At 34.4% G+C, this 15179-nt stretch overlaps 2 protein-coding genes across 2 annotated transcripts; one reads left to right on the top strand and one right to left on the bottom strand.

Annotated features, from left to right (window-relative positions):
* Positions 1-94: 94 nt before the first annotated feature.
* LOC129806435 (syntaxin-5) lies at positions 95-5794 on the bottom strand. The gene is made up of 2 exons (XM_055855027.1): positions 4648-5794; positions 95-537 (listed from the first exon to the last, which is right to left on the bottom strand). Exons 1-2 carry the CDS (start codon positions 5479-5481, stop codon positions 163-165), a joined length of 1209 nt encoding a protein of 402 aa, XP_055711002.1. The 5' UTR covers positions 5482-5794; the 3' UTR covers positions 95-162.
* Positions 5795-8828: 3034 nt separating this feature from the next.
* On the top strand, positions 8829-14938 carry LOC129806429 (transmembrane protein 184C). Its single transcript, XM_055855018.1, has 5 exons — positions 8829-9240; positions 9319-9355; positions 9420-9622; positions 13438-13512; positions 13767-14938. The coding sequence occupies exons 1-5, from the start codon at positions 8978-8980 to the stop codon at positions 14761-14763; spliced, it is 1575 nt and encodes a 524-aa protein (XP_055710993.1). The 5' UTR covers positions 8829-8977; the 3' UTR covers positions 14764-14938.
* Positions 14939-15179: the final 241 nt, after the last annotated feature.

The raw sequence follows: 15179 nt of genomic DNA, 5'->3' as shown, positions 1-15179 counted from the left end.
CACCAGAGGCCATTCTTTGTAATAAATGAGAGTTAAAAAGAAAAAATTTTGAGGGCGATATAAATAAAAAAAATCTACTGAAGAAAACATCAAGTCTTTTAAATAAATCCCCTTCTATTTTCATCAACATTTACAAGGATGCTGTTGTAGAGAATATTTGGGCTACGCCATAAAGACCACAAAGAAGATGAAGAATAGTATGAGCACCCCGAAGATCTTGATCATGAGCCAGCGATTTTTGCTGACTGTCTGGAAATACTTGAGGATCTCCCCATGAGCCGCTTCAATATTGAGCTCAGTATCTTGAATATTGCTGTCAATCCGTTCCACCATTTCCTCCTGCTCCTTCACCATGTGAGCCAGTTGCTGGAAGATCCCGCCCAATTCCACAATCGTACTCTCGATGTTCTGCATTGTCTCAGCTCGTTGCTGAACATAATTGTCCGATTCGTCGTACAGCATAAGTTGCTGCTGCATTTGCTGACGCGGAAGCAAAGGCTGCGATGCCGAAGCATTGTCTCCCAGAGAAATGTGAACCTAGAGGCGGATTGAATACATAAGTCACGATTCTCATGCATAAAAAATTACTAAGAATTTTAACAAACTAAAACAGGGATCAGCAAGACCCGTTTGAAACCGAATAGACGTCAAAATAAGTTTACAGTGGTGTCTCTCTACTGAGAGAAATCCAAAAAAGTTAAAATAACATTCCGGAAATGTTAATTTTACCCTGCATTATTGATCCGAAATCGGTGTAAATATTAGCCTTTTTAGGTGCATTATGGGTTAAAGTTACCCTTTTTCATGTTAAATTTACCCTTAAAAAGGTGTAAAATTAACATTAAAAAATGTTGATATATTTTTACACCTAAAAAGTGTTAAAGTTATGAGGAAAAAAAGTTAATCGCACCCTCTTTTTTTCTCAGTGTAGGAATTTCAAAAAAAAAAGTTGTGCATTCAGTGATCGGAACTGTCAAAAAAGTACCCAAACTATGCACATAGAGAGACACCACTGTATCCAGGAGGGGAATTCTGTAACGCTCTGGCAATGCCATATGACAAATTGGGTTCGAATCTTTGGAGAGCTTTTTCGAAAATGCGATTCTGTAGCCGTGTTATTGCCATTTCAGCTCACATGGCATTGTCAGAAGTCACATATTTGAGATTTCTGACAATTCAAATGACAATGAATTTTGTTAAACAAATCAACCAAGACGTACACTGTATTTTCATAAAATCATCAAGTAAAGGGATTTCATTAAAAATTCAATGAATTGCATTTTCGAACTCATATGATATGACAAAAAAAGCTCAAATGACATTGTCAAGTTTCGAACTCACGCGTGACAATGCCATCACGTATATTGTCATCTGACAATAAGTCAGATTCATTAAAGGATTATGACAAAAAATATAAGGTATTCGAAGTAAGACAAAAGGTTAAGTAAAGTAGTAAAGGTAAGTAAAGGCTTTGCACCTGAAGAAACCAAATTGTAATCAAATAAGATTTATCTATCAGTAAATAAATAGTGGATAGCCCTTTAGAACCAGATTTTACTTGTCCAGGATCCCTAGGACTTTAAAATGAGTCCATTCTTGCCCCAATTGGTAGGGAAAGCTAGTGATAAGCCTAGATCAGCTTATTGTAGGTGAGATTCTTAACGTGAGCTAACTCGGAATGCATTCAAATTCGATTTAGAGTTGAAATTTTAGAATACCATTCACTTATCGTCAGTTAAATCAGCATTTGTCGGAACTTCATTTTTGCGATTTTGATACATATTTGGAATCAGCGTAATTTTGTTTATTAAACGAACTTGAGAAAAAGAAACTTTTATAAGCCGATTTAAAATTATTTTAAACAAAAATTATTATCGTAAGTGCCCTTAATTAATAAAAAATTATCAGAATTTGTCGTAACTTCCACTTTTGGGGAAATTACGACAAATTTCCATACAAAATTTTCAATAATCAGCATTTGCCGTAACTTCTTTTGCTCACTTGCGTGGCTTGTAATTTGCGGCAAAATTGCAATGTTTCTCTATAAAACGTTTATAAACTCTTCCAAATATCGAAAGACAGTGCGAATAGTATAACATGAAATCATTTTAATTCGATATTTGCAAGAAAAAAGTAAGAAAAAATACCTGCTCATCTGTCATTAATTCAAAACAAAACGAGCGACGTGGCGCACAAAATTTATTCAATAAAACTTATGAAATAAAAGCTTTTAGGGACAGGTATAACAGTATTATTGACTAATTTAGCCAAATAATGGCGCTTATTATCACTAGAATAATTCAAATTGATATAATTCGTTTTTGAAAATTGTCGTAACTTCCAGAATCTCCATACATTGGAAGTTACGGATTTATAATCGATGGAATTTACGATAAAATCTTATTGTGTTTCATCGAACATATATCTCAATATCTCAGCTTTTAAATAATTTTATAAAGTTTTTCTCGAGTTAACTTACAATTTATTAGTGCCACTTTCATTATTTTGACTCAAAAGTATCGCATTCGGGGCTCATTTTTAAGAAAAATATTATTGAACTGAAAATTTCGTCTCCTGAAAAGTTGTCAAAAGGAAGTTACAACAAATGCTGATTTAACTGACGAACTGTTAAGTGCAATTGGCTTCTTCATTAATATTTCGGGTACGTCGATTTTGTGTCTATACGGCAGACAATAACATTAAATTTGCTTTATGATGTCTTACTTACTGTAGATGGCGCAGCTGTAGTGTTCAGTTGTAGGCAATAATTTGCAAAACTTTGCATAAGGAGGGCAATAATTTGCGAAAATTACACCCAAATGAAAATATTTATATCCAATTGCAAATTTTTCGATTAATTTTACAGCTAATTTCCAAAATCAATCAATTTTTTGCATCCAAATGCAAATTTTTGCAAACTAGTTTTTTTTTCAGAATTGTAGGCAGAAACGTCAGAATTAAAAAAAAAACATTTTTTGACGAAAATTGCTTCTAGTGTATCATTTAGGTGGAAATGTCAAAATTCTGTCAAAAATACAATTTTTGACAAAAAACACTTCCAACGTGTAGATACCTTTAAGAGCAGAACATTATCCCCCCATGCTTGAACGCAATTTCCTTCAAGAATCGCTTACACTCTATCTAGAACGTTTTGTACCCCTTTGTGTAAGTCCTTCAAAATCGTCAAGATCGGTTTAAAAATGCCTCAAAAACACGTTCTTAAGTGTTTGTTTTTTTTTTCAAAAACCTCGAAAATCGTAGATTGAATTAATGATTTTTTGCCTTTTTTCGTGAAAACTCTTGGTTGTTTTGTGTTTTATGGTGTCTACACACTAGAAGCAATTTTCGTCAAAAATTGCCTTTTTTAAAAATTCTGACGTTTCTGTCTAGGATAGGTGAAATTTTCTTTAAAAAGGCATTTTTTAAAGAAATTTCATTTCTTTAATTTTCAGGCATTTTCGTCAAAAATTGCATTTTTGACAGGATTTTGACGTTTACACCTGCGCAGACAATTTCCTTCAAAAGAACAATTTTTAACGAAAATTGCTCCCAATGTGTAGAGGCTTTTAGACAAAAAAGGGGGGTGGTTAGGCTCAGGGCAGAGCACTCTCATACATTTTCCGTACAAAAATGTGGTAGGGGAAAGTACTCTCCCTTCGAACGTTCATGCCATCGAATAATGTGAATTTTCTATTACTTTTCTTAAGACACTTACATATTTCTATTAACTATTAGTTAGTTTGTCATCAATTATTGATAATTATGTAACAATCATGTGGAGATCTCCCAGGAAGCGTAACAGAAATTCACATTATTCGAAGGCATGAACATTCGAAGGGAGAGTACTTTCCCCTATATTTTTTCTTAAGTGATTTTTTAGTTTTAGTATAAAACCAAATGCAATCATTTTAAAACTTTTACCAAATGAAAGAGTATCCAATGTTATGGAAAATGTTATTGGCTCAAAATTAATAATGATTGCACGAATATAACAGTTCCTAAAACCCATATATGAAAAGGACGTAAAATTAGGAATTTTTTGAATTTTTCTCACAATTTTTCTATTTGTAACACCAGTAACATTTTAAATTCAATAAAAATATATTTTCTGTATATGTGCCTACCATTTCGTGTTATATTTATTTTTGTTGGATCTAAGACTTAAAAATTATAAAGAATTTAAGAAAAATGTACCATTTCTGTTAGGCTCTAAAGGCCTCTAAACACTAAGAGCAATTTCTTTAAAAAAAATGCCTTAAGAAAATTTTTGACGAAAATTTCTTCGAAAAGAGATTCTCCTCAAATAATTTAAATTCGCCCCCACTACAGTAGACTCTCGCTCAATCGTCTATTTTTAAATCGGCCGAAAATTTTTTTTTGACAATTTTCACGTTTAATTATGAACCTAATTTTCTCAAATTCGCTGTAGTTTTTCCTATTTTATCGTGATTCTTTATGAGCGCTTTTTGTGGAATTTACAAAGGTTTTGACGCCCAAATCTATCGATAAACCGGATGATATTTTGCCCCAAATGCCCAATTGAGAGAGAGTCTACTGTAAATCCTGGCTACGCCTAATATTGATAATAATTCCCAAAAGTATTTTTTAGAGTTTCTAATACTCTTTATGAGGGATCGAAAAACTCACCGAATCATCATCCTGTTCGCTCAGCAGAAGGCTCCCTTGGGTTGATCCCCGCATGGATGAAGGTGGCAGGGAATTGGTAACCGGTCCCTGGCTGAATTGATCCCTACGTGTCTTTTGGTGCTTGAGATTTTCCGTGCGCACTTCCAGGATCTGCTTGAAGTCATTGCTCATGTTGACCAATTTGGCCTGAAGAGCCACGACCATGTTTGAGGAATGTGACAACAGATGTTTCCCGCTGCTGGACCGTCTCTGACTCCTGCCGATATCCTGCAACTTGGCAATTTGCTGATTGAGCGAATTCAAGTCCCCTTTTATGATGTACGTCAACTCCTGAATTTCCACTGGTCTATCGTCAAACAGAGACTTCCGCTTGGCCAGAAGCGTCAATTTCTCCAATTTTGTGTATGTACTGGCAATGTTCTTACCAATCTGCTTGGCCACCATCATAAATTCCGAATAGCTCTGCATCTGCTTAGCCTTCCGCGGATCCCGAATATTCACTGCCCGTGCAATATTCCTGCCCTGCATCGAGCGGATGGCATTGGAAAATTCCAGTGTTCTGTCTCTCGCCGTCATCACGATTAATTCCTCTTCTTCCCCGCGCAACCAGTCAAAATCCAGAGGATCTGGTGATTCCTCCTTGGGTGCCTCTTTGACTGCCTCAGGAGCAGCTGGTGAGCCCGCAAGAGCCTTAATAGAAGCTGTCAATTGAGCTGGTTTGAATGACCAGGCTGTCTTCTTCTTCTGATACTTATCCTCGTCCTCTTCAACATTAACAAAGGTAATTACACTGTCACCGGACTCCTGGCCGGGAAAACGATGTCTAGCGGACATTGGCAGGACAACACCATAATTTAAGCTGAAAACTCAGCTGTTTTCTTTGCTTTTCCTTTCCGTCGTGATCGTGGAAGTTTTGCTGTCAGAAAGATTTTTTTTTCCAATATTTCACTGTCGTATGAAAAAGATATTGGCCAAAGATAACACAATACGATAAATAACAATCAATCACAGCGATACTGAGGAGAATATTATTAATTTAAACGTGGAAAATGCCTTGAAAAGTGAAAAAGAAAATTCCTATCTGTACAAAAAATGACGTGACACGCAAGGCGAGGGCGAGAGCGATGATGGCGAATTTGGGACACTCGCCTCATGCTCACTGCGCCCTCTTGCGGATTTCATTTTAAAAATTACCTTCTACTAACGGTTTTAGATGGTGAACGAGAACGACACGAAAGTATTTTTTTGTAATAAAAGCAAAATTAAAGTATCCTGACTCACGGACAAAGGACAAAAAGGACCTTCTCAAGTAGCTCAATGAACTAAAGACAGAACTTCTCAATTTGCGAGTTGTAAAAGCCACAGGAGACAGACAGCTAGCAGCTAAGAATTGCTCTTAATCCTAATATTTTATTGCTTTTTCTTGTAATTTTCAAAAGAAATTACGCATTTAGAAGGACTTTTGCACTGTACATTTGATTTTTAGAAAGCCATCGCTGAAAAATTGATTAAAAATACTCCCCGCCAAAGAGATTTTAAGGTTATGTTGTTTTCTGGTTTTTCTTCACAGTCGTGTCAGCCAGCAGTTTTCAAAAATGATTCTGTTAAGAATTGCCCAATCTGTTTAATCCTATTATTTTATTGCTTTTTTCTAGTAATTTTTAAACAAAATTACGCATTTAGAAGGACTTTTGCATTGTACTTTTGTTTTTCAGAAAGTCTTCGCTGAAAAATTGATTAAAAATATTCCCCGCCAAATAGATTTTGAGGTTATGTTGTTTTCCGGTTTTCCTTCACAGTCGTGTGTTGCCTAAAAGGCTGTGACGGTGGTTCCTGTGCATAGTGATGTACCAAAAAAAAAACAAAAGAGAACCTTAGAAAAGTATAAAAGAATAAGAATTTTAAGCCGTTAGAGCTCGATCATACCCAGGATAACTCATGTAATTCGTCGCGTTCTTGACAAATAGGAATGCTATCAGAATCCCCTTAAAAAAGTGTCCAGAGGAAAGCCAAGTTACCCAGAGCGAAAATATTCATTTAAAGTTTGAATTGTGGATAATACATATTAAAAAATTAGAAAAAAAACAATTCATTAAATTTTTACTTTAAATAAACCACACTGAGAGAAAAAAGAAATCTTAAAATTATAATTTTTAACAACTTAATTTTATTCTGCAAAAATAGAATAAATTTTAATCTTTTCATTCATATCTTCGATTACTTTTTAATAATTTTAGTCTTAAATGCAAATCTTTTGCGGAGACTTGTTTTTATTCTTCATTCTCTCAGAGAGAAAGAAACGAATATAGTGCGCAGCAATGAGTCCGTGCTATGTGAGAGAGTGAGAAAAGGAATTGTGCTTCTTCAGCGAAATGGTCAGCCATTTTGGCAGTGAACGCCAAGCCGTTAGCACCAGAAGTAAACAATTTTCTTCCTTCATTTTCTTTTTTTAATTTCTCATGTTTTTTTTTTAGGAAAATGAATAGCAAGTGGGACGATATCATTGCAATATCTGTCAAATTGAGGAGTCAAACGAGAGTAAGGCCTTGTGCGGTAATGGGGAGTTAGTGATTAAGGTGGAAAGCGTCTGTCAGAATGCGGCTTCTATTCTTGCAAAACTCGATGAATAAAAAAAAGTAAGATGTCCAAAAAAAAAGTTTCTTCCACAAATTATACCCTTTGAGTTCCTCTAACAAATAGTCCTTGTGCGAGAATTGTGGGTTACTCCTGGTCCCAGCAGTAGATGGCCAAAAAAGACGTTGCAAAAAGTGTTTTCTTCGACATAAATGGTTCTGGATGACCATGGTTTATCCTTAGCAGATTAAGTATACGAGATTCTAAAAGCTAATGAACCAAGCTTTCTAACAATAGTTCACTCATCCAATTATGTTCATCAGGAACTGAGATATACCACTCCAAACTTTCGACCTCTTCTACTGACAGAATATATGTGCTCATCTAATATATACTCTTATATATAAAATAAGTTATAGTAAAATTATAACTTATTTTTATTTATATTTATTCTTAAAATCAGTCGAAATAAATCTTGAAATCGTCAGTTAAATCAGCATTTGTCGTAACTTCGTTTTGACAACTTTTCAGGAGACGAAATTTTCAGTTCAATATTATTTTTCTTAAAAATGAGCCCCGAATGCGATACTTTTGAGTCAAAATAATGAAAGTGGCACTAATAAACTGTAAGTTAACTCGAGAAAATCTTTATAAAATTATAATTATTTAAAAGCTGCAATATTGAGAAATATGTTAGAAGAAACACAACAATATTTTATCGTAACTTCCATCATTTATAAAGCCGTAACTACCAATGTATGGAGATTCTGGAAGTTACGACAATTTTCAAAAATGCATTGTAACAATTTAAATGACTCAAGTGATAATAAGCGCCTTTATTTGACTAAATTAGTCAATAATACTGTTATCCCTGTCCCTAAAAGCTTTTATTTCATAAGTTTTATTGAATAAATCTTGTGCGCCACGTCGCTCGTTTTGTTTTGAATTAATGACAGATGGGCAGGGATTTTTTCTCACTTTTTTCTCGCAAATATTGAATTAAAATGAGTTCATGTTACTTATTCGCACTGTCTTTCGATATTTGGAAGAGTTTGTAAACGTTTTATTGAGAAATATTGCAATTTTGCTGCAAATTACAAGCCACGCAAGTGAGCAAAAGAAGTTACGGCAAATGCTGATTATTGAAAATTTTGTATGGAAATTTGTCGTAACCCCCAAAAATGGAAGTTACGACAAATTCTGATAAATTTTTCTAAATTAAGGGCACTTACGATAATTTTTATTTAAAATAATTTTTATTGGGCTTATAAAAGTTTGCTTTTCTCAAGTTCGTTTAATAAACAAAATTACGCTAATTCTAAATATGTATATATCTCAAAATCGCAAAAATTAAGTTACGACAAATGTTGATTTAACTGACGAAATTATTCTGCAGTCATCTGCTAATCTCTAAAAAAATATTTAAAGTTATTCGAAAAACATCTTATTTTCAGTTCCGACTTAATTTATTCTTCATAGGACTAATATTAAAAATAAAAAATCTTAATATTTTTTAAGCCTTAAAAATAACTTGAAATTATGAAGAAAAGACTAAATTTTAATATTTTTTTCTCTCAGTGAAAACCGCTAATTTCCCGGAATAATTGTTTTCAAGTATTTCTGGTAGAGTGCGCTGCAAGCGTGGTGAATAGCCAAAAGGTAAATAAAGTCATCTACGCGTATGCGATTTTGCAGTTTCCGCGATAAATAAAATGGTCTTTCCTGTGGTGCATTTGTGGTCTGATAATTGAAAAACATGTGCACAGAGAGATGTAACAATTGCTTTTCCCAATGGCGTATTTGGATACGTCCTCTGCTCATTGTTTGCTATACATTGTTTGTGATAATTGTTGTACCATTGCTTATCGTGAACTCGGTCAAGGATGGCTTCACCAGGAAAGATCAACTTATCCTCATTGGAGGACTGTTTGTCCTCACTGCACTTCCAATATCCTTCTGGCACATCACACAGCACATGATCAACTACACAAAACCTATCCTGCAGAAGCATATTGTGAGGTAAATATTGGAAGAGGGAATGCCTTTCTTTGTCTGGAAGCCCTCTCATTGATTTCCCTTTCGCTTTCTCAATTCCAGAATACTGTGGATGGTCCCAATATACGCTCTCAATGCCGTAAGTTATTCCCATTTAAGAAATTCTTTCAATAAATGCCCCTAAGCGTCCAATTCTTTTACAGCTGTTGGGACTTCTCTTTCCTGCCCATGTCATCTACATGGACAGTATCCGGGAGTGCTATGAGGCATATGTCATCTACAATTTCATGGTATATCTCCTGAATTATTTGAATCTCGAAATGGATCTTGAGGCTAATATGCAGCTGAAGCCCTCAGTGAAGCATATCTTTCCATTGTGCTGGATGCGTCCTTGGGAGATGGGAACGTAAGTCACATATTCTTATTATTCTTGTCAGCGCTCATGGAGAGTCCTATGAGTCGTATTCCACGCTGAGCATCTCTCAGCAAGAGAACTCGATTATGTTGAAATTCCTCTCAAAGCAATATTGATCTTTTAGAAGCAATTTTAGGAGGAAATTGTGGCAATAAAATTGATAGAGGGTGATAAAAAAACCAAAATAAAGCTTTCCAAGATAACTTTCTCCGAAAAAAAAACAATCCATTGATTGAGAGGACTGAGAAAAAATGAATGAAGTGGTTGAGCTTGAATGCTCTTAATTTTTTCGATTCTGTCTTAAACATCTTTCTAGTCTAGTCCTATTCAATTTTTAGGGGAAACTGGGGCAAAGTTAGACAGTGGAATGTTCTAGTTTGTCTTAGAAGGATCATTGCCCTGTGTTCATTTCCCATAATCACTTAAATAATTTTCAGTCCCATCGAAACATTTTTTACCTGTTTTAAAAATTACGAAGTTTATGGCTCTGCTCTGGCACAACTTTTAGATCAGGAAAATTTCATAAAGTCGAAATTCGAAATCTTCTTCGAATTCGAAAGACTCTTGTAAGTCTACTTACAATAGTATAAAGAGATGGTATCAATGGATGCAGAAACCTTAGATCTACATCCCCACAAAATTTTATGTTGATTAAGATATTCCTGCAAGTAATTAAAAAAAAAACTAAAAATAGTTCGGAGCATTTTTCGAACCTATTTCAAACAATATTATTGTAAAAAGGATAACAATAGTATTCACCGGAAAATATTTAATCTTTAATTATGGTAAAATGGTTTACAATACTCTAATCTTTAAAAAAAATCAAATGAGAAATTTTAGGTATTGTAACTCGTTTTACAATAGGAAAAATCAGGAAAATTTGCGACTTACAATAATTCTGCACGGAAATTTTGATGACTTTCTTATTGCAAAATGACTTTACAATACTATAACTTGGAGTTTTGTACAATAAAATCCGAGTGTTTGCATGGCAATACTATTGTATAAATTTAGTCATAAATTAAAAGTAATAAAAGTTGCAAATTTAGCGCGAAGTCAATTGTTGCCATTATCAAAATAGTCAGGAAGGTTAAAAAAAATAAAGCGAATTTGTATGTAAAAATTAACCAAATTTGAGCATGTAATAAAATTATAATTTCACAAAAAATAGTACATAATAATTTTACTTGTGAATTTATAAATTTGGAAAAGTGCGCAATAAAAATGTACAGATGTGATCGATGTGATGGACAAATCAAATTTATATATGAAATTTGTATCTTCAATTCAGTTATTTGTCATGAATAGTATTAAATTATTTTCTCCAATAAAAAACGAAAAATATTAAGGTTTCTGGATATTTGACTATGCTGACTTTACTTTTCTCTTGATTTAACTTTTGTCTCAGAGAAATTTTAATATGGGTTTTAAACAATACCTAACAAGAAATTTATCAATCAATCGTATTTCTTGCTACATATAAAAAAAAAGTGGATTGTGAAAACTGCGCTCTCTTGGAGTTCGAGCAGTTAAAATATTCACATGATTTAAATTAAATTGCTGTACATACGCTCTATTTATATTTTAAAAAAATCTGTATATCAAATTCAATATAAATAATTTCTATTGTAAGTGATTTTAAATTACCGAGTTCTGATGTTTTTCCAAATTATAGTATTATATGTCGACTTATCACATGCATCTTGTTAAAAATTCCGCGCTATATTATGATAAGTCGAGGTACATTACAGATTTTTCAGACTTTGTAAAATTTTCCAAAAAACACTAATAAATAGGTTTTTTTTACATTTTCCACTAAAACTGCAATCGTGGAACGTGTTTCATGCGGAAGCACTTACATTTTTCTACGATATATTGCAAAAAGTAGAGGTAAACTAATTACAGTAAAATTTTTATAGCTTAATATTGTATCTCAAACTTTAAACTTCTCTCCTGAAAAGTTGCATTTTATACTTACAATAGTTTCTTCGGAACCGACGAATATGCCTATCTCATTCTTTCGCACTCCAAATTCTTCTTCTTCTTCTTCTATTTTATGTGACGCTGTCGGACTCACTCGGGTCCATATAGCTACTCCAAATTCGATTGAGCTAAATTAAATTTGACGTGATGTTTAAAAGAATTGAAGGGTTCGAAGGAATGAGATAGACATATTCAAAACGTGTGAGAAGGAAGAAGATTAGAATTTAGACTTCATGAAATTTTCCTGATCTAAAAGGTGTGCGAGAGCCATAAATAAGTAAACCATTCCGAAATAGAAAATTGCTTAGTAAAAAGTTAAAAAAAAAAGTGATTTTTTCTGAGCCCCGATTTTTGACCCTATCGTCCTTAAAAAGGGTTAAGAAGAGTGCATTTTAAAATGTTTTGGCATGAGTATTAAACATACGGACAAATTCTAAGCATATTTGGTTCATTTAACAAGAATAAGCAAATGTGAAAAATGTCAACAATATTTTTTTCAAATTTATCTGCTGCCCGAATTAAAAAGTAGCCCGATCTTAAAAGAGCCGAATTAGCAGGAGTCTACTATAATTATTTCACGGATATTTTACCCGTTAGAAATTACAAGTTCTTTCAAAAAATAAAAAAGAAAACCAAATTTAAGCAAATCGGTTGACAAATAAGCCTTCCAAAATGGTTTAACTTTGACCTTCGTAAATATTCAATATTGAAAAATTTGTGCCTCTAAAGCATATTCGAAAACTCAAAAATTTCTATGAACGGTTTCGAAATAAATAAAAAAAAAACATGATGATGTAGGAGAGGACATATGATTGAAACAAGGAAAAAGAGTGTCCTCTAGATCTAGATAATATGAGTTAGGGGAAGGACGGTATCGAAGACTAGAAGTTAATATCTCTTACTGTTTTACCTCTAGTCGTGTCACAAGCTTACGAACAAATACAAAAGATTTTTTAAAATATACATGATATAGAGTAAGTGTGCCTAATTCCGGCCAGCTTGCAATTTCGGCCACCTTTTTTGTTCCTAGAATTTCCATGAACTTTTAGATTTTACGTACTCTAAAGATTATACAATGCAAAAGAATAACAAAAAATGTAGCTTCGAGAAACGAGATGACGTGAAAAATATATTGGAAGGATTCCTGAAGGGCAAGGAACTATGAGAATAAAGGTGGCCGAAATAGGGCTCCAAAACTATGTCTATATTTTTATTCATTTTAAAATGTATTAAGAATGATTTTAGAGTAAATAAAGACGGTAAACTCTTTACAAGGTTCCCAGCAACACTCTTTCAGAAGAAGGAAAAAAAAAAAAAAAAATTTGTATTTAGAATTTTACATTTCAAACTTGAGACTTTGACGCTTGAATGCAACTATGCCGAAATTTGGCACACTTACCTACATCTATTACATGTACTTTACCGGTTCATTTCCGATTAAATCCGATTCAGTCGGGTTAGTAATTTCAAGACCTTTCAAAAAAAATCAAAAACCAGTGATAAGCCCAGATAAGCTTATGGTAGCTGAGATTCTTTACAGGTGACCTCGAAATGCGTGCAACTCGCGGTGCTTGCAACTCGGAATACGTTAAAATTCGATTGTGAGTTGAATTTTGGGGGTAAAGAATTGCGTTGAGCCAAATTCTACGGTATAATTGAGCCCTTATTAGGTTTTTCAAAATCTTTCAGTTTTTTTTCTAAACGTGTTTCCAATGATTGATTGAGGACTAAAAACAATATTTTTTTATAAATTTTCATACATATTTTTTCAAGATTTATTCAATAATTTTCTGTAGCTAATATTACTGAAAACTCTGTTCCAGGGAATTTATTCACAACTGCAAACATGGGATTCTCCAGTACACAGTGATACGACCTATAACTACTTTTGTATCAGTGTAAGTTAAGGATTTGTTGTAAATTATCTTTTTTGCTGTTTGTGCTGATTTTCTTTAGCATTTTACTATTCTCAAGTGCTTCTGCATTATCGACATTTCTTTGGATTGGTTCCTGTCTCGACTGTTTTCCTCAGTCCTCGGCGTGTTCCAAATCCACCAAATAGTCGTGACAAGAATCAACACAAAGAAAAATCGATCATGTAAAATCGATCTAGGTGGAACTTGATACGATAGCTGTGCCTTTTATATTGCAGGGCCTGCGAATTGGGTGGAGTGTATGGTGAAGGCATCTTCAGTGTCAATGTGGCCTATCCTTATATCTTAGTCGTGAATAATCTGTCCCAGTTTTGTGCAATGTACTGCTTGGTACTCTTCTATCAAGCTAACAAAGTGGAACTGCAGCCGATGCGTCCGCTACCCAAATTTTTGTGCATCAAAGCCGTGGTGTTCTTCTCGTTCTTCCAGGGTGTCATAATTAATTTCTTGGTATACTTTGGAGTCATTAGCAACATTTTTGGGTCAGATGAGCACGACAGCTATCAAGATTTATCGGCAAAATTGCAGAATTTCCTCATTTGTATTGAGATGTTCTTGGCAGCCATTGCCCATCATTACAGTTTTCCACATGATCCCTTTCACATTAACATTCCACACTTTAACAGCGACAGAAATTGGATGACAGCAATCACATCGATGCTGGACTTCTCGGATGTCCAGCAGGATGTTAGTGAGCATTTAGGAGTGGTTGGGAGTTCACTGAGTCGTCGACTGAGGGGCAGGACATCGTATCAGATGGCCAGGGGTACCAGTGAGCATGATTATCTCATTTCCACAGGAATTAATCCGCCCGAAGGACCTTCCACGGCCTACTATCAGAGTGGCTTGAGGAATGTGGCCAATATCACGTCAATATCATCAGCCACGGGAACTGGACAGAAACAAGGTGGCGGCGGCGGAGGCGGAGGATATGGAGCCATTGATTCAACATTTGCCAAACCCATTACGCAGCCCACAAAACCAACTTCACCCCATCGAGGTGCTCCAGGCAATGATAATCCCTTCAATGCACCCGACAATCTGCTAACTGTGTCGTCCAGGACGAACACAAAGAGTGACACGAGTTCCACGAATACAGGTGGAATTCCCAAGTCAGACAGCGCTGCCAGTGACTGGCTGAGCACACCGACAGAAGAATTTGCGGGAATTGATATCAAAGGATTGGAGAATGACAGGATTCAACTCAATGAGTGATGCTTTACACCCAAAGTGGTTCGCTTAGGATTACTAATTATTAGTTTTTGTCTTTCTCTCTCAGCAGAGTGACATACCATTTAAGAGAAAAAAATTGTTCAAACAATTTATGTATAATGACTGATGCAACATGTTCCAGAGATATTTATCCAAAAAAAAAAGAAACGAATCAATACAATTTGTGTTTGATTTTTTGCGCCCTTCACCAAAGAATCATGCCTTAGAAAAATTTTATTCGTCTGTCATAGAGGTAAAACGCTCAGAGATATTGACTTTTGGATTTCCTTGACCCCACTAAAATTAGTTTAACCAAAATTATTTTTATTTCATTTGGCATTAATTGAAAAACATTTTCCCAAATTTTCATTAAGATCGGTCAAGAATTGTGGCCTATGGAGATTCCTAAAGTCACTTTT

Source organism: Phlebotomus papatasi, chromosome 3 (assembly GCF_024763615.1).
Source record: "Phlebotomus papatasi isolate M1 chromosome 3, Ppap_2.1, whole genome shotgun sequence".
Classification (NCBI taxonomy): Eukaryota; Metazoa; Arthropoda; class Insecta; order Diptera; family Psychodidae; genus Phlebotomus; species Phlebotomus papatasi.
The sequence above is the reverse complement of the archived record's forward strand: the minus strand, read 5'-3'. Positions and strand labels throughout refer to the sequence as shown.